The sequence below is a fragment of the Corticium candelabrum genome, chromosome 6 (genome assembly GCF_963422355.1).
Source record: "Corticium candelabrum chromosome 6, ooCorCand1.1, whole genome shotgun sequence".
NCBI classification, from domain to species: Eukaryota; Metazoa; Porifera; class Homoscleromorpha; order Homosclerophorida; family Plakinidae; genus Corticium; species Corticium candelabrum.
The window spans coordinates 7,243,318-7,262,308 of NC_085090.1; the positions used below are offsets into that span (position 1 = coordinate 7,243,318).

At 42.1% G+C, this 18,991-nt stretch overlaps 2 protein-coding genes across 2 annotated transcripts in view; both read left to right on the top strand.

Moving 5' to 3' along the window:
* Positions 1-1,172, top strand: part of LOC134181087 (uncharacterized) — a 7,108-nt gene extending 5,936 nt beyond the window's left edge. The window contains exon 15 of the mRNA XM_062648294.1: positions 938-1,172. Within this exon, the coding sequence (XP_062504278.1) occupies positions 938-1,040 (103 nt within the window). The 3' untranslated portion in view covers positions 1,041-1,172. The remainder of the gene's footprint in view (positions 1-937) is intronic.
* Positions 1,173-2,642: 1,470 nt separating this feature from the next.
* On the top strand, positions 2,643-4,354 carry LOC134180898 (uncharacterized). The gene is made up of 2 exons (XM_062648083.1): positions 2,643-3,472; positions 3,559-4,354. The coding sequence occupies exons 1-2, from the start codon at positions 2,643-2,645 to the stop codon at positions 4,352-4,354; spliced, it is 1,626 nt and encodes a 541-aa protein (XP_062504067.1).
* Positions 4,355-18,991: the final 14,637 nt, after the last annotated feature.

The window sequence follows — 18,991 nt, forward strand, 5'->3', positions numbered from 1 at the left end:
AGGTGTAAGTTGAAGTGTTGGCGCAGACCCAATTTTGGCAAAATTCCTGTCCAGTCGCTTCAGGAAAAATTTCTCCGCTAGACAAGAGCCACTAACATCGTCTTCAACAGCACTTACTCAAATAGGCACTCAGTATGAAAAAGCTGTGTCCTGCATTGATGCGCCGCTGCCGCAGCACCTCATGAGCACACACGTCGATTTCTCATTTAGTAAGCAAGAGGAGTAGAACGGTACTGGTAGTCACTGCCGGATGCATACAATTTTTGGACTCTGGAGTCGTCTTGTTGCCATTGGACGTAAAGATAATTAATTTTTAGTAGGAAGACATCAACTCATACCCACTCGCGCGTCCGTATATTCGCGTGCTCGACCACGTGCTGGCATTGCACTCTTGCGAGGAGAGGACTAACATATTATGTCACGTGAGTAACAACGTATTTATAGCCTGATATTACACCTTCAACCAATCAGCACTGCTGAAATGCATCATGTGAGGAACTAGTCATATCTGAGGAACTGAAATATATACACTACAAATGGCAAATGGATAAGGAAATGCACTTAGGTAGTCACGCCCACAGCCAGATGGCTTGGTTCCTTCGATGGCGACTGTGGTGGGTGTGGAAGTCCAGGGAGATCCTCCAGTCATTTCTCCCCTGTTCTAGACCAAGTACTCGAGAGAGGCAATTGTGTGTGTGTGTGTGTGTGTGTGTGTGTGTGTGTGTGTGTGTGTGTGTGTGTGTGTGTGTGTGTGTGTGTGTGTGTGAGTTTCTTGTCCAAGGAAATTATGCCATAGCTCGCGATCACTGTAACTTGAACTTGCATGTACTCTTAACCAGCTGAGCTATAGGACACACATGCATACACCACAACAACGCATGCAATATCAGTTGTACGTGTGTGTGCTAGCTAATGCAATAGGATTAATTATTTCTAGGAATGTCTATCGTCGAGACAGTGATGAACGAGCGAATCCAAACGACAGCATCAAAGTTTCTACGCAAACCCCAGAGACAGAACGTCGATGCCCAAAATGTTAATTAACATTCTCATACAAACATACTATTTCGATGTGATTTTACATTTATATTGTGTTTGTAAGTCGTTGACATTGTGTTTTAAGTTAAAGTCTTGTATGTTTTAGGTTTTATGTTTGAAAAATATCCTAAATGTTAGGAGCTGCCTGTTAGAGGTCACGCTCTCCGGCTGTTAAGCTGGGCCCTGTGCGCTACTCAGGGAACTCTGGGCCTGCGCTAGCAAGCTCCTGGAGCTGGGTCAGGCACTCGCAGGAGCACCAACTTGTGAAGCCAACTGTGGTGTAATAAGCACCCGAAGTCTCACCAGGACCCCAGTGGCTGATGTCACTTTACTGCCGATGGCCGCTTAGAACCCCAGTCAATGACCAGAATGTACTCATTTATACTCCTGAGTCGAGAGAAGCGAATGTGTGTTAGTTTCTTGCTTAAGGAAATTTTATGCAATAGCTCGTCAGCACTGTGGCTTGAACTTGCGACCCTTCAAGGCCCCGGGTGTGAACACTATAAGATGACTCTCCAACCAAGTGAGCTATCGCACCACACGCACACAGAGAAACACACACACACACACACACACACACACACACACACACACACACACACACACACATACCTCAAACCGGAAGTTGATTGCATTGTGTCTCTGGCGCAAGTCATCTTTCAAAGATGTCAAATGTCCCGGATTAATTAGCTACGAGCTTAAAAGAAGGACACCACATTAAGTGGTGGACTGCTTTGCAAGAAGCTCGCTCTAAACAGGCTGAATTGACTTCCGGTCTGTCTGTCGGTATATCGCTATCTATGTTTGTACCTACGTACGTATGTTTGTTTGTAAGGGTGTATCACGCTCGGGGAGTCTGTTGAGTCAATCAGCAGTCGTTTTGGGACACGAAAAATAGATGACGTAACACTAACTTGTCAGCGTGAATCACACTTGGGAATTTGTTGACCCAATCAGCAGTCCTTTGGGACACCAAAAATAGGTGACGTAACAATCCCGTTCATTTACAACAGAAATGTTGAGAGGTCATATTCATAGCAAAAACCTTAAATAAGGTCAAACCGTCGTCAAACTGAGAATCACAGACTAAATTTCGGGTAATAGTTGTACGCGTCTGTTATGTTTTCACAGAAGAATCGCAAAACAAACGAATTTCATCGTTCTTCGAGAAGCCAAAGGTCCCATGGAACCATGCATGCATGTACCGTTGCTCGCGACCAATGGCATCCGCAATCTCCAGTATGTTTTAGCTGTGATGATGAACAATCGACGTCGTCTTGCAAGAAAAGATTCGAAGGAAACGCAATCGCTGCTTTCTTCTGGATCCGGTCACTACATGTCGCTTCACAGTATTTCCACTAGCGGATCCAGACGGCGGCACTGGGGGAAGGTTCCCCCGTTTGGAAAACTTTCTTTTAAGGGAACGGTTCCATCAGACATTGGTAGGTACTCAAGGGCTACACAGAATCTTCAAATCTGAGGCTACAGGATCCTGCCACTATAAATAGAATCATTTTGACCTATTACCGTGCATCTACAAATACTTGCAAGTGCGCATGCTCTGTCTGTACACGTACACGTACAAGCAGGGAAAAGTTCGACACATGGCGTGTACCAAACGCAAACAGTTATCACTGACAGGATTTCTTTCTGAGTCGTCATCTCAAGAGCAGGCAACAAAGTACAGAGCAATGGACTCATCTGGTTTCAACGTAGCTTCCGCTAAGACAACTTGCGGATTACCCCAAACAACAGATCAACTTGCAACGGGAGATGAAAATGACCACGTTAAAATTGACATTGCTGACTTTGTGGCGGACTCTCTAGCGGTTATTCCAGATGCAGTAAAATGGCGCCTTATCAACGAGAGAAGACCCTTGGAGTACGAGAAAATTCCCACTCGAACCTACAAAGATTCCAAACGAAAGAGTAGCGTATATCACAGGAACTGCAATCGAGAATGGTTTGACATGTTTACTTTTCTCTCATATTCAAAGAGAGCTTCAGGCTTGTACTGTCTGGCATGTGTTCTGTTTCCAGCTATAGGTTCCCATCAGGGAGCCTCCCGCGCCAATTTACTGGTTAAGAAGCCTTACCAAAATTGGAAAGATGGTAAAGTTGATTTGACAGCACACGCAAGTGTCCATTATCACCAGCTATCGAAAGCAAGGCTTATGGCATTCATTGTAACCATGGAAAACCCTAGTCAAAGAGTTGATTTTGCAATTAATCTTGAAGCACAGCAGCTTGTGAAAAGAAATCATGCTGTTCTGACATCCACTGTCAAATCCTTGGAATTCTGTGGCAGGCAGGGCATTTCACTGAGGGGACACAGAGATTATTCTAAATGTGACGTCATCAACAAAGGAAAATTCCTAGCATTAGTGCAATTTCGAATTGATTCAGGTGATACTGTTTTGAAAGAACTAGAAAAGCAATGTGCAAAAAATGCCACATACATATCAAAGATCTCCCAAAACGATCTTTTTTTTTGGAATGCATGGGTGACTACGTCTTAAGCAAGATTTTGTCTGATGTGAAGGCTAGTAAGTTCTTTGGACTGGAGGCTGATGAAGTAACAGATTTGAGTGGATGGGAGCAGCTTGGGGTGGTTCTTCGTTTTGTCAAAGATAATCAACCGGTAGAGAGACTTGTCAGTTTTATCCCCTGTGAAATTTTAAGGGGAGCTTCGATTTGTGACAAACTCTTTGAAGCTCTCTCTCGGTTTGGAATTGATTGTAACCTTTGTCGTGCACAAGCATCCGATGGTGCAGGAAGCATGTCTGGTCACCTAAATAGCTGTCAGGCTAAGTTTCGAGAGAAAGTTCCCAAGGCAGCATATTATCACTGCGCTAGCCATCAACTGAACTTGGCTATTTCCAAGTCATCCACTGTTCCCGACATCTGCTGCATGCTCTCTCATCTAGAGGCTGTAGGCATTTTCTTTAAGTATTCCCCCAAAAGACAACGACATCTTGAGACTACAGTTTCGAAGGTAATTGTTCAAAGGAAATCACTTGGAGCCACGAAAGTTTCCACTCACAAAGTAAAACTGATGTGTGAAACGCGTTGGGTCGAGCGGCGTACCATCTTGGTTGAATTTGCTGAGATATATGAACCCATCGTAAACTGCTTTGAGACTATAAGCAGAAACTCAAGTAGGGAGTGGAGCGCCAAGAGCGTGACGGAGGCCAATGGACTTCTCAAAGCTATCTCGTCAGACCAATTTATTGCAGCATTCCAGACAAATCTCTACTTCTTTGGTTACACCAAACCCTTAAGCTGCCTTCTCCAAGGCTCGACGCAAGATATTTGACAGCTTACAAAGAGGTAGACGTTGTTAACGTGTTCTCAAGGACATCCGAGCGGATCCCAGCAATGAATACGACAAGGTTTACGCGTCTATGTGTACAATGGCTAAACTGCATGGGATAGAGGAATTGACCGTGCCAAGGACGTGCAGTCGGCAAAGTCTTCGCTCTAACATTGAGGTTGAGAACCCCAAAACCTACTGGAGGTGTACTACATTTGTTCCTTTTCTTGACCACCTTATAGCAGAACTTTCCACAAGATTCTCACAACTTAACCAACAGGTTATCAAGGGACTTCAGTTGTTACCTTGTAACTTGACCACTCTAACTGATGGTGAGGTGGCTGAACTGTATAAACGCTTTCACCAAGACCTACCAGCTGCGGAGGCATGTGAACAAGAAGTAAAATTGTGGATTGAGAAATGGAAACTATTTCCTACACAGCTTCCTGACAATATCTGTGAAACTTTACGACAGGCTAACCACAAACTGTATCCTAACATTTGCACATTGCTGAAGCTGCTACTTGTTACTCCTGTCACAACTGCAAGCGTAGAGAGAGGTAACTCATCCCTGAAGTACGTAAAGTCGGAGCTACGAACAACAATGTTACAGGACCGACTTAATGCACTTACGTTACTGTTTATTCACAAGGATATTCCTCTTGACTATGACGTTATTGTAAGTTCTTTTGCTGCTAAGCGGCAAAGAAGAATGTTACTTCAAAGTCCACTTAATAGTTATTGACCCTGAGGAAAATTAATTAAGTTAGTCTAATTTTTGTTTTAATTTCTGATGTTTTGTTTTAAAAACACACTGTAACAACTATTTTACCGCTACTTAGTAATTGAAGTATTTAACACTACACTTAACCGTCTAAGCTCACTTTTAGTGGACAAGCCCACAAACTAGGTTTCGTGCCCCCTCCCCCCGTCTATCAAATCCTGTATCCGCCACTGATTTGCCATGCAGCTAAGAGACGTACGAGATCAATCTCGCTATACGACGAATTATTATTGGAACGAAAGATGATAGCAACGGCTCAACGAAAGCATGATAATCGCATCCGCCTCGGTAGTTAACTGCAAGCGATGCAAGAGCGCTGAATCGGGTGCCCGCTCCGTAGCCTCGCACGCCACGCTCTTTCTCGCAGTCACTGAGCTAAACGCACGTCAATCACACGAAGAGGAGGAGCTTTTGCCAGAATTGCTCCAGCGCGAGAAGAGCCTGGTCGCTCTCGAAAACTTCATAGTGACGTGGGACCCCGGATCCGGTTTCATAGCTTGGCTAAGGCTAATTCGATTCATAAGAGCTCGTTAATTAAATGTAATTGCGTTTGATACATGAAGCGGAGAGGAAGCCCTCGGCGGAGAGCGCTTGAACACGAAAACCAGTGAAGCTGTTGATGGACAAAGTGCTGGTGAATAATGAGCTCAGGAATGGCCTACATGAGACTGGTCCGCTGAACCTACACTCTCCAGCAACGTTTCGTTCTACTGAACTCATCTGCAGGTTTGAGCGAATTGAAACCGACGTAGAAGTGTTCACCACTCTTGCGCGTCTACTCTGACATCTAGAGTCCGTTGGGGAAATGGTGTGAGAACTGCCGGCCCTGTTTCACTCAACGGTTTTGGCACATTGGTTGTTGACCTCTCCAGACGGGAACGGTCATGATCAGATTGGCGTGTATTGCTAGCGCAGTCTATCTGACAGTATTTTCGACTCAGCAAGCAGCTCTTTTGTACGATATTGGATGTCCTCACGGTGAACTGGAAACATCATTTTGTTGATCCGTCTTTCCGTTTTGTCGTAAATCCATATGACAAGTGCTGACGTACGCATATAAATGTATACATATATAAATACATCAATATATAAATATATATATATATATATATATATATATATATATATATATATATATATATAAATATATAAATATATAGATATATAGTTCATGCTGCAGCATGGTTACGGGCCATTCCAAACGTTAAGTTAGGCCTATCCATGGCTCCGCATGAATTTACAGTTGCTCTGAAGCTATGGCTTGGAATTCCGATTATTTCTCCTTCACAATCAATATGTTGTTCCTGTGGGCGTGTAATTGATTGCTTTGGCGACCATCTTCTTGGATGTGGTCACGGTTCTTTACGTTCTAATCGCCACGATGCACTGAGGGACATCATATATCACGCATTACTGGTGGATAACGAAGGCGATCAGCTCGAGCAACGTTGTCTTCCAGACAGCAATAGCCGCCCTGGAGATATCTTTCATCCAGATTTCGCTGATAGACGACCAGGTTATTTCGACGTTTCGATAAGAAACACCATGCAGCTGGCGTACGTCGCTAAATCCGCCATTTCTGCTGGAGCCGCTGCAATGGCTGGTGAAGAAGAGAAAGACCTTCGACACGACAGCGAAGTCAATGTGGTTGGAGGTTACTTCTACCCAATAATAGTGGAGTCTTTTGGTTGTGGACGTCTTCCAGTCTTGCCACTTTGAAGGTTATCGCGTCCAAGACCACAGCAAAGAGCAGAATAAGTTTTAGTAGGGCAGTCAGTAACTTACTGCAACAGCTTTCAGTTCGCTTATTTCAGTTTAACGCACGTATGATTTGCACTAGTTTGCGATTTGACACTGAGTTTGACTTTTGAGACTTGCCAACTTTGGCAGGGGACGGGTAGTTGTTATCTGCAATAAGAATATATAGATATATAGATATATAAATATATACATATATATATATATATATATATATATATATATATATATATATATATATATATATATATATAGATATATAGATACACTAGTATACCTGGCCCGGCCTTCGTACGGGCAAGTGTAAAGATAGGTCTCGTCACGTGCATCTTTGTTACGAGGTCCCGGATATGCTGAATGAATTCGAGTCTTGCTCTTCGCGCTTGTTTCGATAGAAATCGACACACTCCCCGTGTAGCGCTTGCTGCAGAAAACGTGTAGGTTGGATTCGGTGCAAATGCAATCAGAATTTGGAGAGAAACGAAAGCGATAGAAGAGTAAGTCTCGTCGGCAAGAGATATTCGATCGCTTGAAGCTTTGCGAAGGGCGACGATGCATACGGTCTACACGGGAGTAGTGTGGGCGTGTGTTCGAATGAACGGGAATGTGTAGCGTTTGCGTCATCGAGAAATTTTACGCGGGGGTCGACCCCTCGAGAGGAGACCCTGTGCATTATTTTTTTTATTTTTTTTACGCAAACCTTCCCCTGTGCGTGCCGAGTGTGCGTGCCGATTTCGGTTGCGAACGGACAAAAGACGTGGCCCCCAAACGCGAACACACACAGACAGACAGACAGACAGACAGACAGACAGACAGACAATTTGAGCTTTATATATTAGATAAATATATAAATATGAATATATAATATAAATATATAAATATAAATATATAAATATATGAATATATAAATATATATATATATAGAGAGAGATATATATATATATATAAATATATAGATATATAAATATATAAATATAAATATATAAATATAAATATATAAATATAAATATATAAATATAAATATATAAATATAAATATATAAATATATAAATATAAATATATAAATATAAATATATAAATATAAATATATAAATATAAATATATGAATATATAAATATATATTGAACCTACACCTTCAAATTTGGTATTTGGATGATGGGACATTTTTCGGCTCGAGAGAGTCTGTATCTTCTTTATTACAAAGTGTTTCGGAAAAGGGTCCCAGTTATGGCTTACATGTCAACTTAAATAAATGTGAACTATACTGGCCGTCTGGAGACCAAGCTTTTCCCTTGTTTCCCAGTCAAGTCAGACGTTTGTCAGAAGGGGTTGAGTTGCTAGGATCACCAGTCCATGGCTCTGTAGACTTTTTCAGATCATCTATATCCAAACGTGTTGATAAAGTCTTGGAGTCTCAAACGCTTCTGAGTAACCTTGAGGATCCACAAGTTGAATTGCATTTGCTACGGAGCTGTCAGAGTATCTGTAAAATCAATCATTTGTTACGTACTGTGACTCCTGCTTTGTTGACAGACCAATTACGCCGTTTCGATGTCGGCTTACGTCGATCTTTGGAAATCATCTGTCGATCCTCCATTACAGACACAGCATGGTTGCAGGCTACACTACCTGTACGACTTGGGGGTCTCGGTTTGAGAGAAGCAGTCAAGTCTGCACCAGCTGCATACGTGGGGAGTTGTAATTCCACAAAATTGTTAGTCCAAGATTTCCTTAGGAAAGCTTGTAATTCTCTGGCCTCAACAAACGTACACGTTCCGACTTCACTGCTATTGGAAGAATCTGAAAGTTATCTTCAGAGTTGTTCCTTTCTGAAAAACGAACACAGTCATTTGCTTCTAGATTTCAACAACTCGACTCAACGACAAATTCAATCAAAACTCGATGCTGATTTATTCAATTGTTTATTGAACAATGCCAGCTTGAGAGACAGAGCTCGTTTAAATTCCATCAGTACACCCCATGCGGGAGCGTGGTTGAGGGCAATACCAAACCCTAATCTCGGCCTTTCCATGCTTTCTCATGAGTTTGTCATTTCTATACGGCTCTGGTTAGGGATTAAGATGTTTCCCTCTCCTCCAACTTCGATCCTGTGCACTTGTCGTCAACACATCGATCCTTTTGGAGATCACCTCATCAGCTGTGGTACAGGTCCAGAACGCACCAGAAGACACAACGCATTGGCAGAAGTCATTTTCCAGGCGTTATTAGTTGAGAATAAAGACGTGGTAAAGGAAGTGAGATGCAGTGGTAGTGACGAAAGTCGTCCAGGTGATGTTTTTCATCCTGACTTTTTAGAGGGCAAACCAGCTTATTTCGACATAACAGTCAGAAACTCATTGCAGCCATTGTACGTGACAAAAGCAGCAGTAAGGGCTGGGGCAGCAGCTGAAGCAGGTGAAGAACAGAAGGACACACGTCACGAAGCAAACGTTCTGGCAACAGGTGGTCTTTTTTACCCCTTGGTATTGGAAACATTGGGTTTCTGGTCTCCGTTCAGCATTAAAACGTTAAAAGCTATTGCATCTAAAACTTCAGCTGTCAGCGGAATTCGATTCCATCAAGCTTTCCAGAATTTGACGCAACAACTTTCGGTACAGTTGTGGAAATACAATGCAAGGATGTTGTTCAGAAGAATTCAACTTGAAGTACAGGACATTGATAGTTGGGATATACCCACCGTAGCGTAGTGTAGAATTTGGTAGTTAGTTCTGTTTAAATGTAAAAGTAAAAATAAAAAAATTTTAAAAAATAAAAATATATATATATATATATATATATATATATATATATATATATATATATAGATATAAATATATAGATATATAAATATATAAATATAAATATAAATATATAAATATAAATATATAAATATAAATATATAAATATAAATATATAAATATAAATATATAAAAATAATATATAAATATATAAATATAATACAGGACCTTGCATAATACGGGACCTTGCAATGGCGGCGCCCATCTTTTGAATTTGGTCTGCGTTTCCTTCGTTTTCTTGGCTTCTAGCAATATGTCCAGCAAGTTGGTTGAGGAAGTTGACAGTGATGATGATGAAGCGGATGATAGGGGGACGGATAGCTGCCAGCGTCGCGATCTCCTTTCTGCACTCACCTGTGAGTCAGAGTTGGAGAGTTGCTTTTGCCCCTTATGCCATTGTTCGTACGCCAACAGCAACTCCCTTTGGCAACATATTAATTTGGAACACGTCTCTCGCTCTCGTTTTCCATCCGCGTCTTTTTGTCTGCTCACAAACGGCGTCTCTGTTCTGAATGTGGCTTCGCCTATTCTGCCCATTGGAAAGTTTGTCGACGGTCTCAAGGCCCTGGTCGCCCTAGATGTGGTGGTTTGATGGTAGATCCTCTTCTGTCTTCCTGGTTCTCCGGAATGGCGTCCACTCACGATCTGGCTAGCGCGCCTACAGACGTTACTTCACGTCATTCTGTAACTGGTGAATCAGCGTCTGGTGCTTCCTCAGGTTCTTCATCTTGTCCTTTCACTGATTAGATCAGCCATTTTGAAGACCCAGTTCTTGAAGCAATCAAGGCAGCATGCAGCCTCGCGTGTCCCGTTCACCTGAAGGCTGTCTTGTTTGAGTCTTTGACGCAAGAGGTTTCTCTGCTACAAGTCAAGACTACTTGTCATATTCCACGCTCTGTTCGTCTTGTTCTTGCGGAAGTTCTTGCCACAGAATTCAGGAATGCCACATACCATGGTTTATGGGGCTATGCTCGTCTTCACATGTTCCCTAAAGCTGTTTTGAGATGCCCACCAAGATGCGGACGGAAGAAACGTGTTGTTGTCAAATCCGTGTTATTATCCCGTCTAGAACGGTGGACTTCTGGTGATATTCAGTCTCTTTGGTTTGAGGCTAGACTGGATGCTGATTGTAAACAGTCTTCTAATTGCAAGTCTTCGCCTGTAGATCAGATTAATCGAAAACGGGCGCTTGCTTATGCCAGAGAAGGTCGTTACAGAGATGCCATGCGGTGCCTTGGCTCTCTGGGTACAGCCAGCCCTTATGACAGCAAGGTTCTTGAAGAAATCTATCAACGCCCCGTGAGCATGTCTTGCCAACTGTTTCTGGTGATATCCCTCCGTCACTATCTGTCAGTATGGATTCAGTTCTGGCTTCACTTCAAGCTTTTCCTCGAGCATCCAGCCCTGGTGCTTCTCAACTGAAGTCTCAGCATTTGTTTGATGCTATTCTTGGTACTACAACTTCTTCAGTCAAGCAGTGTTTGGAGAACTTGTCATGTTTCGTAAATTTTTTTTGTCTGGTCGTGCTGACCCTAGGATAGCCCTTGGTTATGTGGAGCACGTCTCACTGCTCTATTGAAGAAGCATGCTGGTGTCCGCCCTATAGCTGTCTGTGAGGTCCTACGTCGACTTGTCATCCGTCTGTGCTGTTCTGCTGTGAAAGAGGACTTACCTGACACCTACTTGTCTTATGGCCAGCTTGGTGTCGGTGTCCCAGGAGGTTTAGACGCTGCTGTGCACACACTATCAGCTTGTATTGCTCGATATGGATCTGATCCCAACTTGTGTTGTCTGAAAATTGATATGACAAATGCCTTTAACGAATGCTCTCGAGCTTCTTTTTTGAGTCGTCTACGTAAAGAGTTCCCAGCCTTGTTTGGGTGGTCCTCGTGGTGTTACCATTGTGAAGGCATGTTGCATTTTGGGAATTCTTGGATCAAGTCATCTGCAGGAGAGCAACAAGGGGATCCCTTTGGTCCCCTACTATTCTCCCTCGTTCTTATGAAGTTTTTGGATGACCTGGGTCCATTGCCAGATTTGAAGCTGAAGTTATGGTATTTGGACGATGGCTCTTTCCTTGGCCAGCGGGCTTCAGTTGCTTGTCTCTTGGATGTCTTGTTATCAAAGGGTCCCTCCTTTGGTCTTCATATCAATTTGAACAAATGTGAGGTCTTTTGGCTCTCTGGAGATCAGAATTTTCCCAAATTTGCTACTGAAATTCAGCGCAGTGTTTAGGTTCATGGTGGTGTTGACTTCCTTGGTTGTCCTGTATATGGATCTTCCTCATATGTTACTGAATTTGTTTCCCAACGAGTGGACAAGATTTTGGATTGGCAGGACCGTTTGACAGCTTTAGAGGATCCTCAGGTGAAACTTCATCTTCTCCACAACTGTTTGAGCCTTTGCAAGCTGAATCACATCATTAGAACGGTTCCTGGCTTCAAGATCAATGATGTATTGATGCAGTTTGACAGTGGTCTTCATCACAGTTTAGAGGCTCTACCCTCTTCTTCGGTCTCTGACCTGGCATGGAAACAGGCAACTCTTCCAGTTCGTTTGGGTGGTCTAGGTCTTCGTGAGGCCTCTAGATCTTCATCTGCAGCTTTCGTTGGCAGCTGCAACTCTTCTCGGCAGTTGTCTCTCCATCTTCGTAATGACTCAGCGTTCATACCAGTACATGAAGAAAATGATTGGATACAGCATTCTTCCTTTTTCCCTGGTGAAGTGCAATGCCGACAACATCTTGCAAGTCTTTTACCACCTACTAGTTCTGTCTCGTCCTCTGTTTCTTCTACACAACATTGCTTCCAGAAGGCTCTGGATGATGCTTTGAGATCCAGCATTAAAGTCAGCCTTGTTAGTCTGCGAGAACAGGCACGTTTCAGTGCTGTCGCATATCCTCATGCGGGGGCTTGGTTGAGGGCAATCCCCAACTCAAGTCTAGGCCTGGCCATGTCTCCGCGTGAATTTGTGACTTCTTTGCGTTTGCGTTTGGGAATTCCGGTTTTTCCAGCACCCCCACACTCAGTTCGTTGTGTGTGCGGTCATGAATTGGACATTCTTGGTGACCATGCTCTTGGCTGTGGTCCTTCGGATTAAGCGACATGATGCCTTATGTGACGTCATCTTCCACTGGTTGCTCTTAGACAACTCCAATGTACGTCGAGAACAACGCTGTTCCTCTCATTCTATGACAAGATCAGGTGACGTTTTCCATCCCTACTTTTCCCTAGGCAAGGCTGCTTATTTCAACATTTCTGTGAGGAATTCGTTCACTCCCTCTCACCTTATTAATGCTGCCATAAAAGCTGGTGCTGCTGCTGAGGCTGGGAAAGTGGACAAAGATGAACACCATCTCGCTAACGTTTCAAGTTATGGCTGTTTGTTTTACCCTCTTGTGGTGGAATCATACGGAGTGTGGGCTGCACATAGTCTGGAGGTGTTGAGATCAATTGTCAAGAAGTCTCTTCCATCATCTGGCTTGTCTCTGGGCCAAGCTTCCAGGCAATTTCACGAACAGTTATCTGTTCGTTTATGGCAGTATAATTCAAGACTGATTAGTGACTATCTACCTAATTATTATGACTTAGACTCTTTGTGCTTCCGTCCTTAGGGCGGATGTGTTATCTGTGTTATATGTATTATGTACAAATATATATGAATATATAAATATATAAATATAAATATATAAATATAAATATAAATATATAAATATAAATATATAAGTATATATATATATATATATAAATATATAAATAAACTAGTAAATGCTCGGTTAGCATTGTGTTAGGCGAGCGATGGTGTTCTGTCTTCACTAATTCGCGTAACAATGGTTGCGTTTTAACGTCTAATTTCTGTCAAACAAATGCGGGAACTTAGAAAACAGACTTTCAGTTGCTCTTCTTCTGGCTTTGTCTTTCATTCTTCGTTCACTCTTTAACGGCTTGGATTGTCTCACTCGTTTACTGAAATAGTCACGTAACAATGGTCTCGTAAGTCACGTGACAGTGCTTGCGTAGCAATAATTTCTGTCAAACTAACACGCGGAAACTCAAAAAACAGACTTTCTCTTTTTTAGCTTTTCCTTTTCATTTCTTTTGTCACGCATCAGTCTCCTTTGCTCTTTAGTCGCGTACGGGAGTGAAATCGAGAGTCATTTCACTTTCTCGCCGAGTAATAGTAATTGTGTCCAGCCCTTGAAAGGGAACCCTTGATTCAACTTTTAGTGCATGTGTTACGAAGTCAAAATTGCATTCATCTGGCATCGTCGTTTTGTCGATCCGACTTTTAGTTTTGCCGTAAATCCATATGACAAATGCTGACGTACACATATAAATATGTAAATAGAAATATATATACTAGTAAATGCTCGGTTAGCATTATGTTTGGCGAGCGATGGGTGTTCTGTCTTTACCTATTCGCGTAACATTGGTTGCGTTACGTAGCAATAGTTTCTGTCAAACAAACGAGGGAACTCAGAAAACAGACTTTCAGTTGCTCTTCTATAGTATTTTGCGTTCAATTATCTGATTTAGGCGTTCAATTATCCGTTGCTTACGGCTGTTGTGCAACTAAATAACTTACATAGTCTGTGGTTGGGCAGCTGCTCAAATATCTTCATTCATCAGCTGTCTAGACGCAATAATTTGTAACTAGTAAATGCTCGGTTAGCATTGTGTTTGGCGAGCGATGGTGTTCTGTCTTTACCTATTCGCGTAACAATGGTTGCGTTACGTAGCAATAATTCCTGTCAAGCAGACGCGGGAACTCGGACAACACTCAGAAAATAGACTTTCAGTTGCTCTTCTTCTCGTTGTCTGTTCACGCTTCAATAGTCTCACTCGCTTACTTAGCTAGTCGCGTAACAACGGTCGCATAGTCACGTGATAATGGTTGCGTAGCTACCAATAATTTCTGTCAATCTAATGCGCGGAAACTCAAAAACATACTGTTCTCTTCTTTTAGCTTTTCCTTTCCATTTCTTTTGTCACATTTCAGTCTTAATTCCTTATTAGTCGCGTACGGGAGCAAAAGCTAGAGTTATTTCACTCTTCTGGCCAAGAAATTACAATTGAGTCGACCCCTCAAAAGAGGTCCCATGCTTCAATTTTTAGCGCATATGTTCCGGAGTCAAAATTGCATTCATCTGGCATCGTCGTTTTGTTGATTTGTCTTTCTGTTTTGCCGTCAATCCATATGACAAGTGCTGACGTACGTATATATAAATATATAAATATATAAATATATAAATGGAGAGTAAAATAAAATAAATATATTTAAAAAAAAAAAAAAAAAAAAAAAAAAAAATATATATATATATAAATATATAAATATATAAATATATAAATATATAAATATATAAATATACTAGTAAATGCTCGGTTAGCATTGTGTTTGGCGAGCGATGGTGTTGTGTCTTTACCTATTCGCGTAACAATGGTTGCGTTACGTAGCAATAGTTTCTGTCAATCAAACGCGGGACCTCAGGAAACAGACTCTCAGTTGCTCTTCTATAGTATTATGCGTTGAATTATCAGATTCAGGCGTTCAATTATCCGTTGCTTACGGCTGTTGTGCAACTAAATAACTTACATAGTCTGCGGTTGGGCAGCTGCTCAAATATTATCATTCATCAGCTGTATAGACGCAATAATTTGTAATTAATCTTGACTTTAGCGTAAATATTTAGCGTCTGTTGTAGGATAATTTCCTTTGCACTAATCTTGGTGTCCCACGTTTCCACGGAGGTCTAACTAAGCTGTTGTGAGCGAACTAAATCTACATATCTAGGAAGCCTACAACAACCCCTTGCTCCGTCCATCGTGGTGTAATCCGCATACTTTGTAAATCGCGCATCTTGCATGATGCCATGCAACAGTCCATCATGCGTCGTAGCGGGTTTTTAGCTAATCAAGAGCTCGAATTTCACTACTTCGCCTTCCCACCTTTCTTGAATCAATCATTTATTGTTCCGCTGAAACGTGAGTGAGCATCATAGAAAGACGGCATGAAAGAAATGTGCGCAGTTTTGACTTTACGTATCAGACTGAAATAATTTTTTCTGTATTTGGTACTTCTAAGACAGAACATCGGATAATTGAACACCTGAGTCGGATAACTGAACGCCCAATTCGGATAATTGATTGCCTGAATCGGATGATTGAACGCTGGATTCAGATAATTGAACGCAAAATACTCTCGTTGTCTTCAATTCTTCGTTCACGCTTCAATCGTCTCACTCGTTTACTAAGATAGTAGCGTAACAATGGTCACGTAGTCACGTGATAATGGTTGCGTGGCAATAATTTCTATCAAAGTAACGCGCGGAAACTCAAAAAACAGACTTTTCTCTTCTTTTAGCTTTTCCTTTCCATTTCGTTTCTCACGCATCAGTCTCCTTTGCTCTTTAGTCGCGTAAGAGAGCAAAATCGAGAGTCGTTTCACTCTTCTCGCCAAGATATTACAATTGAGTCGACCCATCGAAAAGGTCCCTTGCTAGTCTCGCGTAGCCAGACCCCTTTCCGCCGCGGCCTCCCCGGCGAAATGGGGTCTGGTGTACGGCCTTTGATGTCGCTGTGTGCCGCGTAGCCAGAAATCGGCTATCTAAAGACCGGATTTAGTTTCTTAAACGCTTCACTAAAGACGAGACTGGTATGCACGCAATGCAATCCTATCTCAATAGCTTCTCTTGTTTCGTAGAGAACAACTCGAAGACTACAGCTAGAGTCGTTGCTGTTTGTGAAATCTGCATGTCTACGGCAGCGATTAAACGCGGCCGCGGGGACGTTGACGTCGACAGGCTTCGATTTCATGCAGCCATGATCGACGTCGTACGATCTAGCGTTGTGCGCTCGTGTCACAACGGAGACTGAATGCGAACGTACTGGATGGATGCGAACGTACTCAGTGCTGTTTGCTGTTTTTTGACGTCTAAAGCGACCGCATACAGTCCGGAGTGAGCGATATCTGGAAGGGCTTGGAGTTGCATGACGTCATCGAAACAAGATGCGTCGTCTTTCGTGTTTGGGTAATCATTTCATGTGTTTTGTGCATTGTTTGGTGAACACATACAGGAGCAACCAGAAAGAGACCAAATAGTTTAATCGCTGCTGTAGACATGCAGATTTCACAAACAGCAACGACTCTAGCTGTAGTCTTCGAGTTGTTCTCTACGAAACAAGAGAAGCTATTGAGATAGGATTGCATTGCGTGCATACCAGTCTCGTCTTTAGTGAAGCGTTTACGAAACTAAATCCGGTCTTTAGATAGCCGATTTCTGGCTACGCGGCACACAGCGACATCAAAGGCCGTACACCAGACCCCATTTCGCCGGGGAGGCCGCGGCGGAAAGGGGTCTGGCTACGCGAGACTAGTCCCTTGCTTCAATTTTTAGCACATATGTTACGGAGTCAAAATTGCATTCATCTGACATCGTCGTTTTGTCGATCCGTCTTTCTGTTTTGCCGTAAATCCATATGACAAGTGCTGCTGACGTACGTATATAAATATATAAATATATAAATATAATATATCTCGAGCTCAATTGACATGACAAGAGAGAGGCTCGCTTCGCTCGCCAATTAATGGTTGCGTCTCTAGGAAGCAATAATTTCTGTCAAAAAATGTGGGAACTCAGAAAACAGACTGTCAGTTGCTCTTTATCTGGCTTTGCCTTTCACTCTTCGTTCACGCTTGGATCGTTTACTGAGATAGTTGCGTAACAATGGTCGAGTAGTCACGTGATAATGGTTGCATAGCAATAATTTCTGTCAAAGTAACGCGCGGAAACTCAAAAAAGACTTTTCTCTTTTTTAGCTTTTTCTTTCCATTTCGTTTGTCACGCATCAATGTTATTTCTTTATTAGTCGCGTACGGGAGCAAAATCGAGGGTCATTTCACTCTTCTCGCCAAAAATTATAATTGAGTCGACCCCTCGAAAGGGGACCCTTGCTTCAATTTTTAGCGCATGTGTTACGGAGTCAAAATTGCATTCATCTGGCATCGTCGTTTTGTAGATCCGTCTTTTCGCTTTGCCGTAAATGCATATGACAAGTACTGACGTACGCATTATCTATCTATGTATCTATCTATCTATCTATCTATCTATCTATCTATATATATATATATATATATATATATATATATATATATATATATATATATATATATATCGAGCTCAATTGACATGACAAGAGAGAGGCTCGCTTCGCTCGTCAAATATATCTCGAGCTCAATTGACATGGCAAGAGAAAGGCTCGCTTCGCTCACCAATAAAATATATCTCGAGCTCAATTGACATGACAAGAGAGAGGCTCGCTTCGCTCACCACTAAATATTTAGATGTATAAATATATAAATATATAAATATTTCCAAATACGAAATACCAAATACAAATTCCGGTTTTTCCAGCACCCCACACTCAGTCCGTTGTGTGTGCGGTCATGAATTGGACATATTTGGTGACCATGCTCTTGGCTGTGGTCCTTCGGATTAAGCGGCATGATGCCTTATGTGACGTCATCTTCCACTGGTTGCTCCTGGACAACTCCAGTGTACGTCGAGAACAACGCTGTTCCTCTCATTCTATGACAAGACCAGATGACGTTTTCCATCCCTACTTTTCCCTAGGCAAGGCTGCCTATTTCGACATTTCCGTGAGGAATTCGTTCACTCCCTCTCACCTTACTAGTGCTGCCATAAAAGCTGGTACTGCTGCTGAGGCTGGAGAAGTGGACAAAGATAAACGCCATCATACTATCGTTTCAAGTTATGGCTCTTTTTTCTACCCTCTTGTGGTGGAATCATACGGAGTGTGGGCTGCACATAGTCTGGAGGTGTTGAGATCAATCGTAAAGAAGTCTCCTCTATCATCTGGCTTGTCTCTGAGCCAAGCTTCCAGGCAACTTCACGAACAGTTATCTGTTAGTTTGTGGCAGTATAACTCAAGAATTATTAGTGACAGATTGGACCTCGTGATTGTTGACTATCTACCTAATTATTGTGATATTGCGTCCTAGACTCTTTGTGCTTCCGTCCCTAGGGCGGATATGTGTTATCTCTGTCATCTGTATTATATACAAATATATAAATATATTTATATATATAAATATATATATATATATATATATATATATATAATATATCTCGACTTCAATTGACATGACAAAAGAGAGGCTCGCTTCGTCTGCCAATTGCCTCGCTTGCTATGCACACCTTTCTCTTTCTACTTTATATACCCCCGCCCACAGCCATCGAAAGTGCTTGACATACCAACTTCTTGTTTCAAATATCAAACTATT

What these genes read in the sequence shown, in the direction of transcription:
- LOC134180898 (XM_062648083.1), top strand. Translation starts at nt 2,643, where the DNA reads ATGGCGTGTACCAAACGCAAACAGTTATCACTGACAGGATTTCTTTCT. An exon ending in GTTTTGAAAGAACTAGAAAA is followed by an intron (nt 3,473 to 3,558) that starts GCAATGTGCAAA and finishes CTACGTCTTAAG; the next exon opens with CAAGATTTTGTCTGATGTGA.